This window comes from Sparus aurata, chromosome 1, assembly GCF_900880675.1.
Source record: "Sparus aurata chromosome 1, fSpaAur1.1, whole genome shotgun sequence".
Taxonomy (NCBI): Eukaryota; Metazoa; Chordata; class Actinopteri; order Spariformes; family Sparidae; genus Sparus; species Sparus aurata.
In genome coordinates, this window is record NC_044187.1 from 8,994,313 (window position 1) to 9,010,850 (window position 16,538).

General features: G+C 39.7%; 1 protein-coding gene across 1 annotated transcript; it reads left to right on the forward strand.

Moving 5' to 3' along the window:
* Positions 1-226: 226 nt before the first annotated feature.
* Positions 227-9,302, forward strand: LOC115572283 (protein NLRC3-like). Its single transcript, XM_030402625.1, has 10 exons — positions 227-603; positions 716-838; positions 1,267-1,380; positions 1,610-1,676; positions 1,751-1,979; positions 2,058-3,855; positions 4,230-4,403; positions 5,402-5,542; positions 8,432-8,478; positions 8,713-9,302. The coding sequence occupies exons 1-10, from the start codon at positions 467-469 to the stop codon at positions 9,258-9,260; spliced, it is 3,378 nt and encodes a 1,125-aa protein (XP_030258485.1). The 5' UTR covers positions 227-466; the 3' UTR covers positions 9,261-9,302.
* The last annotated feature ends 7,236 nt before the right edge of the window (positions 9,303-16,538 follow it).

Below are 16,538 nucleotides of genomic sequence, written 5' to 3' on the forward strand. Positions count from 1 at the left end.
TTAGACTAGAATATTGATAAGTCTGACATCCAGCAACACACAGGTTTAAATTATAAAGACAGTGAAGAAGTTTGAAGCTCATGTTTGTTATTTTTGCAGGGAAAATCAGTGTAAATGATTCAAAGTGCTGTCGTGTAATGATCTGTCAATCAGCTGATCAATGAATGGACTGACAGCTTGAGCTCTGCTCCAGTGTTTCCTACAGATGAAGTCTCTGTGACTTGATGTGGATGTGAATTCAGCAGCTTCTGCTGATCTGAAATATTCATTCTAGCTTGTTAAAGCATCTTAACTGCTGTTTGTGCTCTCTGTGATCAGAAACAAAACGTTGAGCTGGTTTTACTTTAAACTTCATTCTAAACTGTCAGATTTGTGTTTTTATCATTTGGTGTCAGAAAGCTTCATTAGTTTCCTCCAGTTAGACTCTGTTTGTTTTTCATGTGACGGAGAGGAATGCTGATAAATCATGTGTGACAGCATGTTGTTGTGTTTGTGTGAAGGTGGGGGCTCTGCTATGAATCAGTGTGAGGAGACAGAGGAGGGAGTCCCTCCCTCTAAAACCACTCTGTGTGGGGATCATGACAGCCAGACCAAAGCTCAGAGGTAAGATGAGGATCTCTAACTGTCCATGACTCTTCTCCATGTCACAGCTCAGCACTCAAACCACTCCACCATCATGAATCACACTCAAAGCTCTGTGTGTGTTGTGTTGAAGCTCGGAGCAGCAGAGAGCAGACTTTGCTGGATCTGGACCTGGACCCAGCTGTGTGTCCATCAAGAGTGACTGGTCCATGCATATACCATTAGAGTTTAAAGGAAAACTTCCTTCAGAGACTCAGTAAGTCAACACAGTCCCAGCCAGCAGGAACGTTCCTGTAACATTTCATCATGTTCTCTACATGTTCTGACATTGTTATTGTTGGAGGAACATTTTATTTGGAATATTCAGACAACTTTTTAATGTTTATCATTTCTAAGAAGTCTCCTGTCATGTTGTCCACCTTCTCTTATCTCATCATGTCAAAATTTAAAAAGGGTTGTAGCTTCAAACTGAAGGAATTTTCAACAGCATGACACAATTATTAGAACCAGTTTATTTGACTCACGATATGAACTTTGGTTATTGTCCCAAACTGGATAATCAAACTCTGATGGTTTTTCTGGACTTCTTCTCTTTAAATCAACTTCAGATTTTGATACATTTGAAAATTAATTGGTGGTTGAAGTTTTGAGAGGTGCTTTGGTTTGTCTGTCTGTTTCTGTCAGGGTTCACCAACAGAGACCAGACTCTCCTGCACCCAGCGGAGTGTCCATGAAGAGTGACTGGTCCATGATTCAGCCTATTGTCTTCAAGGATGGAGACCACTCTGCTGAAGAAAGGTAAGAATGTAAACCAGAAGAGTTTGTTGTTCTGCAGCTCTCCTTCTATCAAGTCTTAGGTAGGAACATAAATAACAGTGTAGACAACTAGAAAATCAACTAAAGGTGTCATCATTGAAACCAGGACACTGTTTCACTTAATCCATCAACTGGCCTAATAAGCAGACGGATGATGTAAAAATGTGAAGCTGCTGATAGTTGAAATCATTGTACTTTATGTTCCCTGCAGAGTTCAGCAGGTTCTCAGTGGTCAGTCTGTCCAGCAGCATCCAACAGACCTGGACTCCATATTTAAGGTGAGTAAATGTCCAACAACAACTTAACTTCAGCTGCAAATGAAATGAAATGTCTCATTTTTACACTTGTGCAGCATCTTGAGGAGAACGTTGTCACCTTTGTGAAGAACGAGTTGAAGAAGTTCCAGAAAATGTTGAGTCCAGATTATCCAGTATACTCAGAGAGGCAGAGTGAGGATGAGGAGGTGTTGGATAGTGAGGAGGAGGAGAAGAGGAGCAGCAGCAGAGAGGCATTTCTGAAGATCACGCTGAACTTCCTGAGGAAAATGAAGCAGGAGGAGCTCGCTGACTGTCTGCAGAGCAGTAAGAGGATTTTCCTTTAATAAACAGTTTTCTTCTTCACACTAACATCCACGCACTGATGTGTTGTGTTTCATACAGAAACTGTTGCCGCAGTTTGTCGACGTCAACTCAAATTTAACCTTCAGAAGAAGTTCCAGTGTGTGTTTGAGGGGATTGCTAAAGCAGGAAACCCAACCTTTCTGAATCAGATCTACACAGAGCTCTACATCACAGAGGGAGGGACTGCAGAGGTCAATGATGAACATGAGGTCAGACAGATTGAAACAGCATCCAGGAAACCACACAGACCAGAAACAACAATCAGACAAGAAGACATCTTTAAAGCCTCACCTGGAAGAGAAAAACCAATCAGAAGAGTGATGACAAAGGGAGTGGCTGGCATCGGGAAAACAGTGTTAACACAGAAGTTCACTCTGGACTGGGCTGAAGACAAAGCCAACCAGGACATACAGTTCACATTTCCATTCACTTTCAGAGAGCTGAATGTGCTGAAAGAGAAAAAGTTCAGCTTGGCGGAACTTGTTCATCACTTCTTCACTGAAACCAAAGAAATCTGCAGCTTTGAAGAGTTCCAGGTTGTGTTCATCTTTGACGGTCTGGATGAGTGTCGACTTCCCCTGGACTTCCACAACACTGAGATCCTGACTGATGTTACAGAGTCCACCTCAGTGGATGTACTGCTTACAAATCTCATCAGGGGGAAACTGCTTCCCTCTGCTCGCCTCTGGATAACCACACGACCTGCAGCAGCCAATCAGATCCCTCCTGAGTGCGTTGACATGGTGACAGAGGTCAGAGGGTTCACTGACCCACAGAAGGAGAAGTACTTCAGGAAGCGATTCAGACACAAGAAGCAGGCCAGCAGAATCATCTCCCACATCAAGACATCACAAAGCCTCTACATCATGTGCCACATCCCAGTCTTCTGCTGGATCACTGCTACAGTTCTGGAGGACGTGTTGAAGACTAGAAAGGGAGGAGAGATGCCCAAGACCCTGACTGAGATGTACATCCACTTCCTGGTCGTTCAGTCCAAAGTTAAGAACGTCAAGTATGATGGAGGAGCTGAGACAGATCCACACTGGAATCCAGAGAGCAGGAAGATGATTGAGTCTCTGGGAAAACTGGCTTTTGTGCAGCTGCAGAAAGGAAACCTGATCTTCTATGAATCAGACCTGACAGAGTGTGGCATCGATATCAGAGCAGCATCAGTGTACTCAGGAGTGTTCACACAGATCTTTAAAGAGGAGAGAGGACTGTACCAGGACAAGGTGTTCTGCTTCGTCCATCTGAGTGTTCAGGAGTTTCTGGCTGCTCTCCATGTCCATCTTAGTTTTATCAACTCTGGAGTCAATCTGCTGGCAGGAGGAAATCAAAACTCCCGGTTTTCTAAACTATTTAGATACAAACCTGAACCAACACATCTCTACCAGAGTGCTGTGGACGAGGCCTTACAGAGTCCAAATGGACACCTGGACTTGTTCCTCCGCTTCCTCCTGGGTCTTTCACTGCAGACCAATCAGACTCTCCTACGAGGTCTGATGACAGACACAGGAAGTATCTCACAGACCAATCAGAAAACAGTTGACTACATCAAGAAGAAGATTAGTGAGAATCTGTCTCCAGAGAGAAGCATCAATCTCTTCCACTGTCTGAATGAACTGAATGATCGTTCTCTAGTGAAGGAGATCCAACAGTACCTGAGATCAGGAAGTCTCTCAACAGATAAACTGTCTCCTGCTCAGTGGTCAGTTCTGGTCTTCATCTTAATGTCGTCAGAAGAAGATCTTGACGTGTTCGACCTAAAGAAATACTGGGCTTCAGAGGAGGCTCTTCTGAGGCTGCTACCAGTGGTCAAAGCCTCCAACAAAGCTCTGTAAGTGAACAGATACTGTATCACACATGTAGGTTTTATCCCCCGCTAATTAATCTCCTAATATTAAATATCAATCAGTAAGAGTCCAAAGATGTAGTCATCAGATAGATCAGTTGAAAAACATGCATGTTGTTCCTTTAGTTTTATTGTACTTCTACAGATTAATGCATCCATGGAATAGAAGAAAACTATGTCACTTATCACCCAGATATATGAGTATAATTTAGGACATGGTATTAATTGTTGACAGATCCCAGTAAAATACTTCAGACCGTAAAGCCTCAGTCAAGGCAACCATAGAGATGTGATGTGTTTAATATTGTACAAGACAGAAACAGAATCAGTGTTTGTTTTTGTCACCTACTCTCCTTCAGGCTGAGTGGGTGTAATCTGTCAGAGAGAAGCTGTGAAGCTCTGTCCTCAGTTCTCAGCTCCCCATCCTCTAGTCTGAGAGAACTGGACCTGAGTAACAATGACCTGCAGGATTCAGGAGTGAAGCCGCTGTCTGTTGGACTGAAGAGTCCACACTGTAAACTGGAGACTCTCAGGTTAGGATTCAGCTTCTGCTTTACAGAGAACATTTGAAATGTTAGTTTAATTCTGTTTAAAATACCACATTCAACATCTGTAGCAGGACCCCAGACAAATATTTTTCCACTCGTAGCTCTGGTGCTCCTGACAGAAATTTAAGAGCTCTAGCAAAAATGTACGAGCACCACATAAATCATCAACACAATTGTATTCTATACCATCTTAACTGTATTACTCAAACATTTTGGGAGGAAGGCTGCAGCAGCACCACCTGAAACAAGAAATTATAAAAAAAATAATATATGGTTTAAACTTTGTTTAAATAATGGTAAGTCTTATTATACTGACTCTTTCACACAAAAACATTAAGGTTGGGTTTTATTACCCGTTATTCTTTGAGTCTTCATTTTTCAAAATTGTATAATTTATTTTTTTGTACGTTTATTCGCAACGTTTATTGACAACTTTTCATTGGGCACAGAAGCCCTGAGGGGCAAGTGAGAAATAAAAATAAATGTAGTGAAACATTTTTTTCATGAAAAAAGATACTACAGTACAAAATTATATTATTATCATTATTTTGTTATTAATTAATAAAGGAACACAAATGTTCCAATAAAAGAACATTTCTCACAGAAAAACTTTTCTTTTTTCCAAAATGTGTTGTATCTAGCTAGCTAGTACCACGGTGGATGAAGAAACAAGAACTATCATTAATGAAATTGAGAAATTCATAAGATGTTTCACCTCTTGCTGTAGTCTACAGGACATTTAAAATTCATACTAAAATTAATTTTGATTTTGATTGAAATTAAATAGATTGTGATATCATTTTTGGGCAGATTGCTCACTGTTGATTAAAGCAACTCTAATCATGTTTCTTACATCAAGGCTGATCACCAGAGTAACATGAGCCTGGCTCTTTAGACCGCTGAAGCGTCTTTGAGCTCATTGTTTTGTTTTTACGAAAATAAATGATATCTGAATCTGTGTGTGTGTGTGTGTGTGTGTCCAGGCTGTCAGGATGTCTGATCACAGAGGAAGGTTGTACCTCTCTGGCCTCAGCTCTGAGATCCAACCCCTCCCATCTGAGAGAGCTGGACCTGAGCTACAATCATCCAGGAGACTCAAGAGCGAAGCTGCCGGACTGTTTCAGGTATCAACAGACAGCAAGAGCTCACACACCGTTTCTCTGTCACACTGACAAGCTGAGGACTGTTGGTTCACAGTCTGAACCAGCAGCACTGCTGATAAATGTGCAGTACATGTCAAGACGTTGACGTCTGCAGTTTTTTCAGCGTGTTTCACGTTGTTAGTTTAAACGTGTACAGCCATGTGAAAAAAATTAGGACACCCCATTAGATATTCAGTTTTTCATCAAGAAATGTTCACATATTGATGTCTAATCTTGTTTTCATTTATCTCTGAAGGGGAGAACGTGATTTAATTGCAGGTTAATAACAAAAATGAACTTTGTTTTACTCATTAAACAAAAGATATCAACAAAAATGTGTATTCTAACTGAGGAAAAAGTTAAGACACCCTGTACACCCCTGATAGCTGGTGTTACCCTCTTTGGCTGAAATAACTTAAGTGAGACTCTTCCTATGGCCATCTACCAGTCTCTGATATCGTCAGAGACTGGTAGACGCAGAATTCTTCCATCTGTGGGATCTTTGAGGGATTTCTTGCATGTGAAGCCCATTTCAAGTCACCCCACAGCATCTCATTGGGATTAAGATCTTGGCTTTGACCCGGTCATTCCAGGATTCTCCATTTCTTGGTTTTCAGCCAGTCTCTGGTGGGTTTACTGGTAGGTTTTGGATCATTGCCATGTTGAAGGGTTCGGTTCTGCTTCAGCTATAATTTTTTTACAGATGCACTGTAGAATTCATGGTTGATTCTATGTAGGGGCGGTCCTAGACCATGTGGTGCCCTAGGAGAGCTTTCCTGATAGCGCCCCATCCCCACGAGAAAACACCAAAGAACATGTCCAGTGAACTGCTCATTTATTTAAACAATCATAATCCAAACAATATAACAATATTTGCAAATGAATAAACTTGTTCAATAATAAATACACAAAAAGGACCAACTCTGTTCTCATTAGGTCTGTTACATGATGAGGCCAGTCAGCAGGATCAGCTGAAGGTGAATTGCCAGTGTTTGCTGCATCTATTGGGCACATGAAGCACACTTTCTCACCTTGTATTCAAGATAACTTACCACACACACACACACACAAGATATAGAATAAATAGAATGTCAATGTAATGCTATTGTGTGACTGCAGCGTTAAGCAGAACCTGATATTTTTTTTATTTTTAAAAAGAAGATCATTAAACCAACTTAAATGAATAAAACAGGACAGTTAAGTTATTGCTAAAATTCTTTACATTCATCAGGCACACACCTGAGGCAAGCGCCTGTGTCGCCTGTAGGAAGGACCGCCAGTGATTCTATGATGGTGAACTGGCCAGGTCCTGCTGCAGCAGAGAATCCCCAAACCATGACACTTCCACCTCAGTCAGTGCGTTTACATGCACAGCTTAGTCAGATTACAGCCATAGTTCGACTATGATACTCAATCAGACAACTGCAATTGTCTGAGTATACATGCCGGTGAAAATCTAATTATTGGCCGAAGCATGTCATACCCCGGTACGCTAGGTGGCGCTGTACCCATTTCAACTCGTGGTAACAGAACCACCTCCGGCTGACCTCTTTACATCACCAGCAACAACAAACTCTGCCTCGGCATTCAAGAAAGATGGCGTATGAAGAGAGGGATGACGCTACATATTTGTACATTTTGTATATGGTGTACATGATAATTACACAAACTAAATGCACAGTGGAGCTCTTGCTTGCAGTTATTTCAGGGACAGACCTGTGGCCATACACAATCATTCACTCAACCATTCACTCAACCATTGACATATATACACACACACACACACAGAACCAATGAAGAGAAATCAAATGAACATTGGCCTTCTGATCATCTGGCTGAGAAGATCTGAGACTTTCTTCAACACTTCAGACTTATTTTGATCCACTCTATAACCACGACATCTACTTCCTGCCTGTCCGTCCTGAAAAAAGATCCCTCCTCTGTTGCTGTTTCTGAAGTTTCTAAATTCTCATTAAAGATTTATAGGGAGTTTTTCTGATCTGAATCGAGGGTCTGAGTATTGAGGGAGTCGTCTGATGAACAAATCGTAAAGAGCCTGGAGAAAAACTGTGATTTGTCATACTGGACAAAATAAAGACATTTTAAGATACTGATTTTACTGACAATCGGTTTATATAATTTTAATTCTCCCTTCTTTAAGTTTTAGTATTTTATTGTCTTGATTCTTTGGATATTTTCTTTTTGAGTGACCTTTTTATTATTTAGTTTTTTTTGAATGTTTGATGTAAAGTTTGAGTGTGTATGAAGTGTGTTTTATAAATGCAGCTGTTTTGGTTAATCTGAGTGAAGCTTTATGAAGATCATTGATGAGGAAGCTTCTGAAGGATCACAGGGTTTCCACTACATGTAATTGACTGTGGTGCACCGCCACGGCAAACTAAAAGCCGCCACACCATAAAAATTCAGGCATAAATAAATCCAGTGTTGGAGAAAGGAAATATTTTACCGTCGTCTTCCACCGCAGTCTTTGATGTTAACTAGCGTGTTGGATATTTAGCTTGATAATTAGCTAGAGGATTAAAATGGTCACTTAGAGCAGAGTCCTGCACGGGTCGCTGTATCCGACCAGTTTTCCAACAGTAGCACACATTACATTCCGTACCCGAGCCGACCCGCTATAAATTGATACCGACGCCCGAAGGAAAATTGGATGAACGCAATTTTTAAAAGTGAAAGTAAGATAGCGTGGGGAATGGGAGTTTAGGAAGGGTGCAAGCACGCATGAATGAGCTCATATGAAATGTAAATGCTTATCATTTGTGTCGCTAATAATGACTGACACCCCCCGGCGCCACAGTCTCAAATACTGGAGGAAACACTGGATCATTCTGACTTTGTTTCTTCCTCCAGGGTGGAACACGGTGGAGAGAAGTGGCTGAAACCTGGTCTGAGGAAGTGTAAGTGTGTGTTCAATTTGATTGATGAAAACAAGGCAGCACATGTTAAAGTAGTTTAAATCTAAAGCTTGTGTATCTGCATTCAACTGTCAGTTTGAAAGAAGATCAAAAAAGATGAGTCATTGTGAAGTTTTGATTTAATTAACAGTCAGTCTGTTAATAAAGCAACAAATAAACCATCAGCTGTGTTAGATGATAAACTGCTGCTGTATTGTGTCTTGTTCTCTCCATCAGATGTCTGTGAACTCACAGTCGACACAAACACAGTAAACACACTCCTCAAACTGTCTGACGATAACAGGAAGGTGACACGTGTGACAGAATATCAGCCATATCCTGATCATCAAGAGAGGTTTGACTGGCCTCAGCTGCTGTGTATAAATGGTTTGACTGGTCGCTGTTACTGGGAGGTTGAGTGGAGAGGAGGGGTTGATATATCAGTGAGTTACAGAGGAATCAGCAGGAGAGGAAACAGTGATGACTGTGTGTTTGGATGGAATAATCAGTCCTGGAGTCTGAGGTGCTCTGATGATGGTGCTTGTTACTCTGTCTGGCACAATAAGAGAAGAACAGACCTCTCCTCCTCCTCCTCCTCCTCCTCCTCCTCCTCCTCCATCTCTAACAGAGTAGCAGTGTATGTGGACTGTCTTGCTGGCACTCTGTCCTTCTACAGCGTCTCCTCTGACTCACTGATCCACCTCCACACCTTCAACACCACATTCACTGAACCTCTTTATCCTGGGCTCTTGCTCTGGTTATATGGTTCCTCAGTGTCTCTGTAGGAGGGAGACACACACACACACACACACACACACACACACACACACACACACACACAAACACACACACTTCAAAAGGTTTAAAATCAACCTTGAAAGTGTAAAAATATGTACTGATTATTTTACTTTGTACAAATATGATTCCAGTTATTGTAATTGAGATGAGTAATTACTGTTCATGAAGTTGAAAGATTGTTTTTCATCCTAGTTATTTCTGGTTCATTTACATCATCTGTATATAAAGAATCATGTTGTCGACACATTCTGAGTCTTAATACTTTAAAATAATGTCCTGGTTGTAAAGAACATAATAAATTATATGTATTTTGTTGCTCCAGATGTTTTTCTAAGTTGAATAAGTTCAGAGTTGTTAGGACTACACTTCCCATCATGCTTTGGGTGATACAAAGAGAGCTGACATCCACTCTAAAGTTTATTGTATCAAAGTTGCCATATGAAGTAAAGAAACGGTGGAGAACTGAACCAAATGAACTCAAGGAAAAAAATCCAACAGAGGGCCAGATTCTTTGACCTCGTATTAATCGAAAGTCAAGTCTGCATTTAGCAAGATCAGATCTTTGGTGACATACAGGATTCTATGCCTAAAGAGAAACACAAACTCCAAACAACAAACTAACAAGGGTAAGAGTAGCAACTTCACTGCGACAACTGGAGTGAAGAACGGTAAAACTTCAAGTCAAGAATTGAACCAACAACTTGGACTGACTCACATATTCTTGCCTGTAAACAGATGTTCTCAGCTTCTTTTTGGGAGCTACATGTCGGCTACATGAGGGATGAGGAGCATCTTCTGGAGCTCTGGTTTAGTAGTAGAGTCAGGGTTGTGTATAAATAGTGTGCAGAGCTGACGGGTCTGACGGTCATACTTTTTGAGTGACTCGTCTCCACAATGCTGTATACTCAGCTTCTCAGTCAGGATATCTTCCCCCAGCTCCGCCTTCTTGTCCAAATATGGTTACATGTGGCTCCCAAAAACCAAGATGGCTGTAATGTCAAACTGGAGGGCTTCTGAGCAGTAGTCCACAAACTAACGGGTGATGATACTGTGGGTTTACTCTTCGATAGAGGTGGATTATTACATGTTTTGGCCACTTGGTGGCAGCACAACAAGTTAAACTACTGTATTAGAGATAAGAGAGATTTTACTGTCATGGAACAAGGCCACCACCTACATGCAGACCATGTACACCCTTTATTCCCTGATGGCTGTGGCCTCTTTCAGCAGGATAATGTGTCGTGCCACAAAGCTAAATAGTTCAGGAATGGTTTGAGGAGCATAAAAACGAGTTTGAGGTGTTGACTTGGCCTCCAAATTCCCCAGATCTCAATACGATTGAGCTTCTGTGGGATGTGCTGGATAAACAAGTACGATCCACGGAGGCCCCACCTCGCAACTAACAGGACTTAAAGGATCTGTTGCTAACATCTTGGTGCCAGATACCACAGCACACCTTCAGGGGACTAGTGGAGTCAATGCCTCGACGGGTCAGGGTTGTTTTGGCAGCGATTGGGGATGTATGAATTGCTTTAAGTCGCTTTGGACAAAAGAGACTTTCTGTCAACACTTCATCATCTCACATCATCTGTCAGAATAAACATTTGACTTTTATCATTCACGTCTCTCTCCTGATTGAAATAATGTCTTTTCAGATCAGTTTGGGATCTCAGATTTAGTAGTTCAAGGCATCAAACATCTGCTAGCTTTTAAACTCTACTGATTTACAGGATTCCACTCTGATGAGTTTTGGTAGTAACTTTTAACACAATGATATAATGTCAGTATAACATGAGTGTATTTGATAGTTACCAGTACTAATTTCATTTCTATTATCATGTATTATTTTAGATGTGCTCCTCTGTTACATAATCCTTAGCTACAGATCTGAATATGTTTATTTGTTATGTTTTGATACTCTGTGTTATTTGATGAATTCCTCTTACAAGCTTTTCAGTTTGCGGGTTCATATAATTCAAATGTTATTTAAGATGTCAACTTATTCCCCTTTGTGTGGCCAGTTCTCTTTCCACAAGAAATAATGAATTATTGATCAGTAAAACAGCACCAACAATCCTATTTCTTCCAAACACGCCCCTAGACCATAAGACTTAACAACACATGCTGTCCTGCCCTCTTGTTTCTTACGGTTTACATCTGGACTCTGTGGTGAAGCCCCTCTGATTTGGAATGCTGACAACAGGCATGATCAGGTGTTGGCTTGTTTTTCAAACCTTTAACTGAGAGCTGAAGAAAGTTGGACAATGAACTCCACAATGAAATCGTAAATTTTGTGATCCTCCTTTGTAGTTAGTTAACTTTTTGACTTTTGAAAGCTTTTTGGCTTCATGCATCACAACCAGACAGAAGAACACATGCTGCGTCTCCTCCATGGCCTCAGATAGATCTTAGCCTGCTCTTGTCATGCTTAGCGCTTTCTGAGAAGTTCGCCTCATCATCAGCTCATCTACCACCAAAGTGGGAAATAACCATCTTCATGTGTTCTGTCTGAGAGTTGATGAAGAGTTAATTCTTCAATGATTTTTGCTTTTATTGATAGGGGTGGGTGTGTTCCGTTTTTTTTTTTTTTTTAGCTTGGAATCATTTCTGATAAAATTATTTAGTTCATTCTGTCTACAATAGTTTAATAACTGAATTTGTTCCATCATTTGTGAAGCATGGAGGAGTTTACAAACGTTCATTTCATTATACAACCCTGTGTTGGAATCATATGTGGTTCTGTGTCTCCATCATGTGGCCAGTGGTGCACATTACAATAAACAGGAGGAGACAATCACAGTTTTTTTCCAATTGCTAAAACACAATTTTGCAAACCTGGCTGGTTTTATCAAAATACTTAGCACAATTCACAAACCACACAACCAAACTGATAAATACTTTGTATATCCTGCAAAATGAAGCACTGCAACCAAATCTACACATAGCATTATCAAAATCAAACACCAAATGGCACACACTTCATTCATATTACCAGATTTTTGTCTAACCAACTGCACACTGTTGGGCATAATGAAAAGCACTCTCATCTTTAGTATGCTTTGCTATAATACTAACATTGTTCAAATTGTAGAGAGATCTTCTAAAGATGAGAGTGCTTTTCATTATGCCCAACAGTGTGTAGTTGGTTAGATAAAAATCTGTAATATGAAAGTTTTTGCCTTCTGGTGCAAAAGTTTGATTTTGATAATGCTGTATGTAGTTGTGGTTGCAGTGCTTCATTTTGCAGGATATATGGGGTATTTTGCAATTTGGGTGTGTGGTTTTGTGAATTGTGTTATGTATTTTGATAAAACCACCCTAGTTTGCAAAATTGCATTTTAGCTATGGGAAAAAAATGTAAAAATTGTTGGCCAGGTGGCACATATAGTGGCCAATTAGCTCATAGTGTCATTTTGAATGGCAGTGTTTTGAAATGGTGAACATGTGACTTTACGTCAGATTGTTGTGTAGAACCGTGTTCAGGGCATTTAAAAAGTGCCATTTTGAATAGAAAATGTGTTTAAAGTTTTGGAGACTTGAAATGAGGTTTTGCTCTCTGTGTGTCAGTTTGAATATTTGTGCTGCATGTCATTTTAGTGTGTTAGCAACTGGAAAAAACTGTAAACAGCCTCATCTGCATTCTGTAGTTTTTCGCTCAAAGCTCCAATAAAATGTTGTCTTCTTTCATAAACGGAGTGTAAAGTGTTTTTCACATGAAGAGATCAAGAAGTTTGTCTTCAAGTTTCGCCCTCCTGTCTGTCTTCCACTTTCTGTCTGGGTGAGGCGCACATAATTTCTGCATGCAGACAAAAAGGTAAATGCGTGTTTTTCATGTCACTTTTTCATGTGTGATTTATGTATTTTCTCCTGTAAAGACTCGTGTTATCAGACTGTTTGTGTCTTCGTTCGTTTGACTCAATCATCGCAGTAGAAACTTATGAATGTGTGAGAGGTGTCGAGCTCATTGGTCGACAGGATCAACCGCTCAGCTCTTCTGGACCTGAACAGTTTGAAACGGTGAAAAACAGATTCACCGGTGATGCTAACAGCTGCTAACAGTCGATAAACAGTGTGAGAGATTGTTTATTGTTGTTTGTTTGTTTGTGAGAAAACACCATGATGCCACAAACAGCGCTGATTACTGTAAAGATGAGAATACAGGCACAAAGTTTTTACTGAAGTCCAAAATCATCATTATCAGTTCATAATAGGGCACATAAAGATCCATGAAATATGACAATAAGAAGGCAAAGGCCAGGGTGCAGGCAGGGAGGCGTATCAGCAAGGACAACAAGGCCCTTCATTCAACAGACGTGTCTGCTGTAATATCAAAGTATGCACTGCTTTACACTTCTGTCAGTATTTGATGACATCCACATTTTCCTTCAGTTCGCTCTTAAAAACAGGAACAAAATGTCTGTTAAACAGTTGAAGCGGCATCAGAGGAGGATGTGGTGTTTGGTAAGTCAGAATAAAAAGATGGCTCATCAAATATTTTCCTTCATTCTCCTTATAAAGAAAAGGTCCTTAAAACACAAAGATAAATGTGCAGTGAAACATGTTGAGAAGAACAACAACATGTCTGATCAAAGTTTCTCTGCATGAGAACAATTTCAAAACCAAATGTGACACATTTTCATGTGAACTGTAAAATGTTCAGTCAGACTCAACGTCATGTTTATCTCCTCAGGAAGATTTAGTTGTGTAGAAATAGTGAATTCATTTAGACACAACTTCTGTCTTTATTAATCAGAAACTAGTTGAGATGCAGGGACCAGATTCTCTGTTGGACCATTCAAACATGAAACCACATGAAGAACTGAAGCTCTAATGTTCCTATTATGATCCAGATGATCTGCTGAAAAGCAGAGGTGTCAAAAGTACTCACATTTGGTAGAAGTATAGATACTTGTATAAGAAATTACTCTAGTAAAAGTAGAAGTACTGATTCAGCTCCTTTACTCAAGTAAAAGTAAAAAAGTACAGGCTCTGAAATGTACTTAAGTACAAAAGTAAAAAGTAAAAAATAATTTTTGCCGTCAATAATACACAATACCTCTTTTGACAACTCAACAAAACGAAAAGTTCTTGGCACACAAAATAGGATAGTTTTTTTCCCTTTATTAACAACCTGCACAGTTCTGGTACAGAGTAAAAATAAATAAATCACTGGTCTGTTTGCTGCAAGTTAAATTTCAGACAGAATAATCAAGACTGAATTGACCAGAGGTCCTCATGAGCACCTGGATAATTCAGCTTTATAACAGCTTTGGTACTCTCAATACTATACTTAACATATTACTTTTGACAGAATATCTATCTTTTAACACTTTATATAGAAAAACTTTTGTTTTGACAGGCTTAATTTACGCCAATGTGCAAATCAGTTTTCCATTTCAGCAACAGAACTTAAAACATTATGATCAACATGGAAACTAGTTTAATCAAGTTGTTTTTCTTTGTGAGATATTCACTCATCTCTACAGGAATCCCAAAATTGTTTATTTAGCCGATCTGGTTCTCAAAGTTCTTTGAATCCAGGCATGTACTTTTGGTTCTGAAAATCAGTCCTGCAGTGCTGAAAAGCCTCTCGGAGGCAGCTGAGGCAGGTAGAGGTGTGTTGAGCTTCAGTGACACGTTGCAGACTGCTGGGAAACATTTCAGGTCACCATGGTATCAACCCGGCAGGCCAGGTAGGACTCTAGCTTGGTTTCCTACAGTTTCAGATCAGATCTTTGGTGACATACAGGATTCTATGCCTAAAGAGAAACACAAACTCCAAACAACAAACTAACAAGCGTAAGAGTAGCAACTTCAAGTCAAGAAATGAATTTTGATTCTTGCCTGTCAACAGATAGTGTGCAGAGCTGACAGGTCTGAAAAACGAAGCCAGTGCAGACGTTCCTTTAACCTGCAGGGTTCCACTGATTGTACAGAAGCTTATGGGAAATTGACCCTATTTCTCACTTGATTTGTTAACCAAGCGAACAGTTTCCTAATGAGTTTATGGTCTCAAACTCTAGTTTCAATGGTCGTTTTGTAATGACATGGCTTTACTCTTAGTTAGAGGTGTATTATTACATGTTTTGGCCACTTGAAAGCAGCACGACAAGTTGAAATATCGTATTAGAGATAACTGATAAACACTTCATATATCCTGCAAAATGAAGCACTGCAACCAAATCTACATATAGCATTATCAAAATCAAACACCAAATGGCGCACACCTCATTCATATTACCAGATTTTTGTCTAACCAACTACACATTGTTGGGCATAATGAAAAGCATTCTCATCTTTAGTATGCTTTGTTATAATACTAAAATAGTTCAAATTGTAGAGAATTCTTCAGATTGTTCACATGCACATAAATATTTGCAGATACACACACATGCTGTTGAGACATTTATTTTTTAAAATGTTTCACCAAACAAGTCAGTGCAAAATATGCACAGCAGATATATTTACTTGTTTGGTGAAAAATAAAAATAAAATATTTGAATAGTATGTGTGTGTATCTGCAAATATTTCTGTGCGTGTGAACAATCTGAAGAATTCTCTACAGTTTGAACTATGTTAGTGTTATAGCAAAGCATACTGAAGATGAGAGTGCTTTTCATTATGCCCAACAGTGTGTAGTTGGTTAGATAAAAATCTGTAATATGAAAGTTTTTGCCATCCGGTGCAAAAGTTTGATTTTGATAATGCTATATGTAGTTGTGGTTGCAGTGCTTCATTTTGCAGGATATATGGGGTATTTTGTAGTTTGGGTGTGTGGTTTTGTGAATTGTGCTATGTATTTTTATAAAACCACCCTAGTTTGCAAAATTGCATTTTAGCAATGGGACAAAACTGTAAAAATTGTTGGCCAGGTGGCACATATAGTGGCCAATTAGCTCATGTAGTGTAATTTTGAATGGCAGTGTTTTGAAATGGTGAACATGTGACTTTACGTCAGATTGTTGTGTAGAACCGTGTTCAGTGCATTTAAAAAGTGCCATTTTGAATAGAAAATGTGTTTAAAGTTTTGGAGACTTGAAAAGAGGTTTTGCTCTCTGTGTCAGTTTGAATATGTGTGCTGCATGTCATTTTAGTGTGTTAGCAACTGGAAAAAACTGTAAACAGCCTCATCTGCATTCTGTAGTTTTCCGCTCAAAGCTCCAATAAAATGTTGTCTTCTTTCATAAACGGAGTGTAAAGTGTTTTTCACATGAAGAGATCAGGAAGTTTGTCTTCAAGTTTCGCCCTCCTGTCTCCGTGTCTAA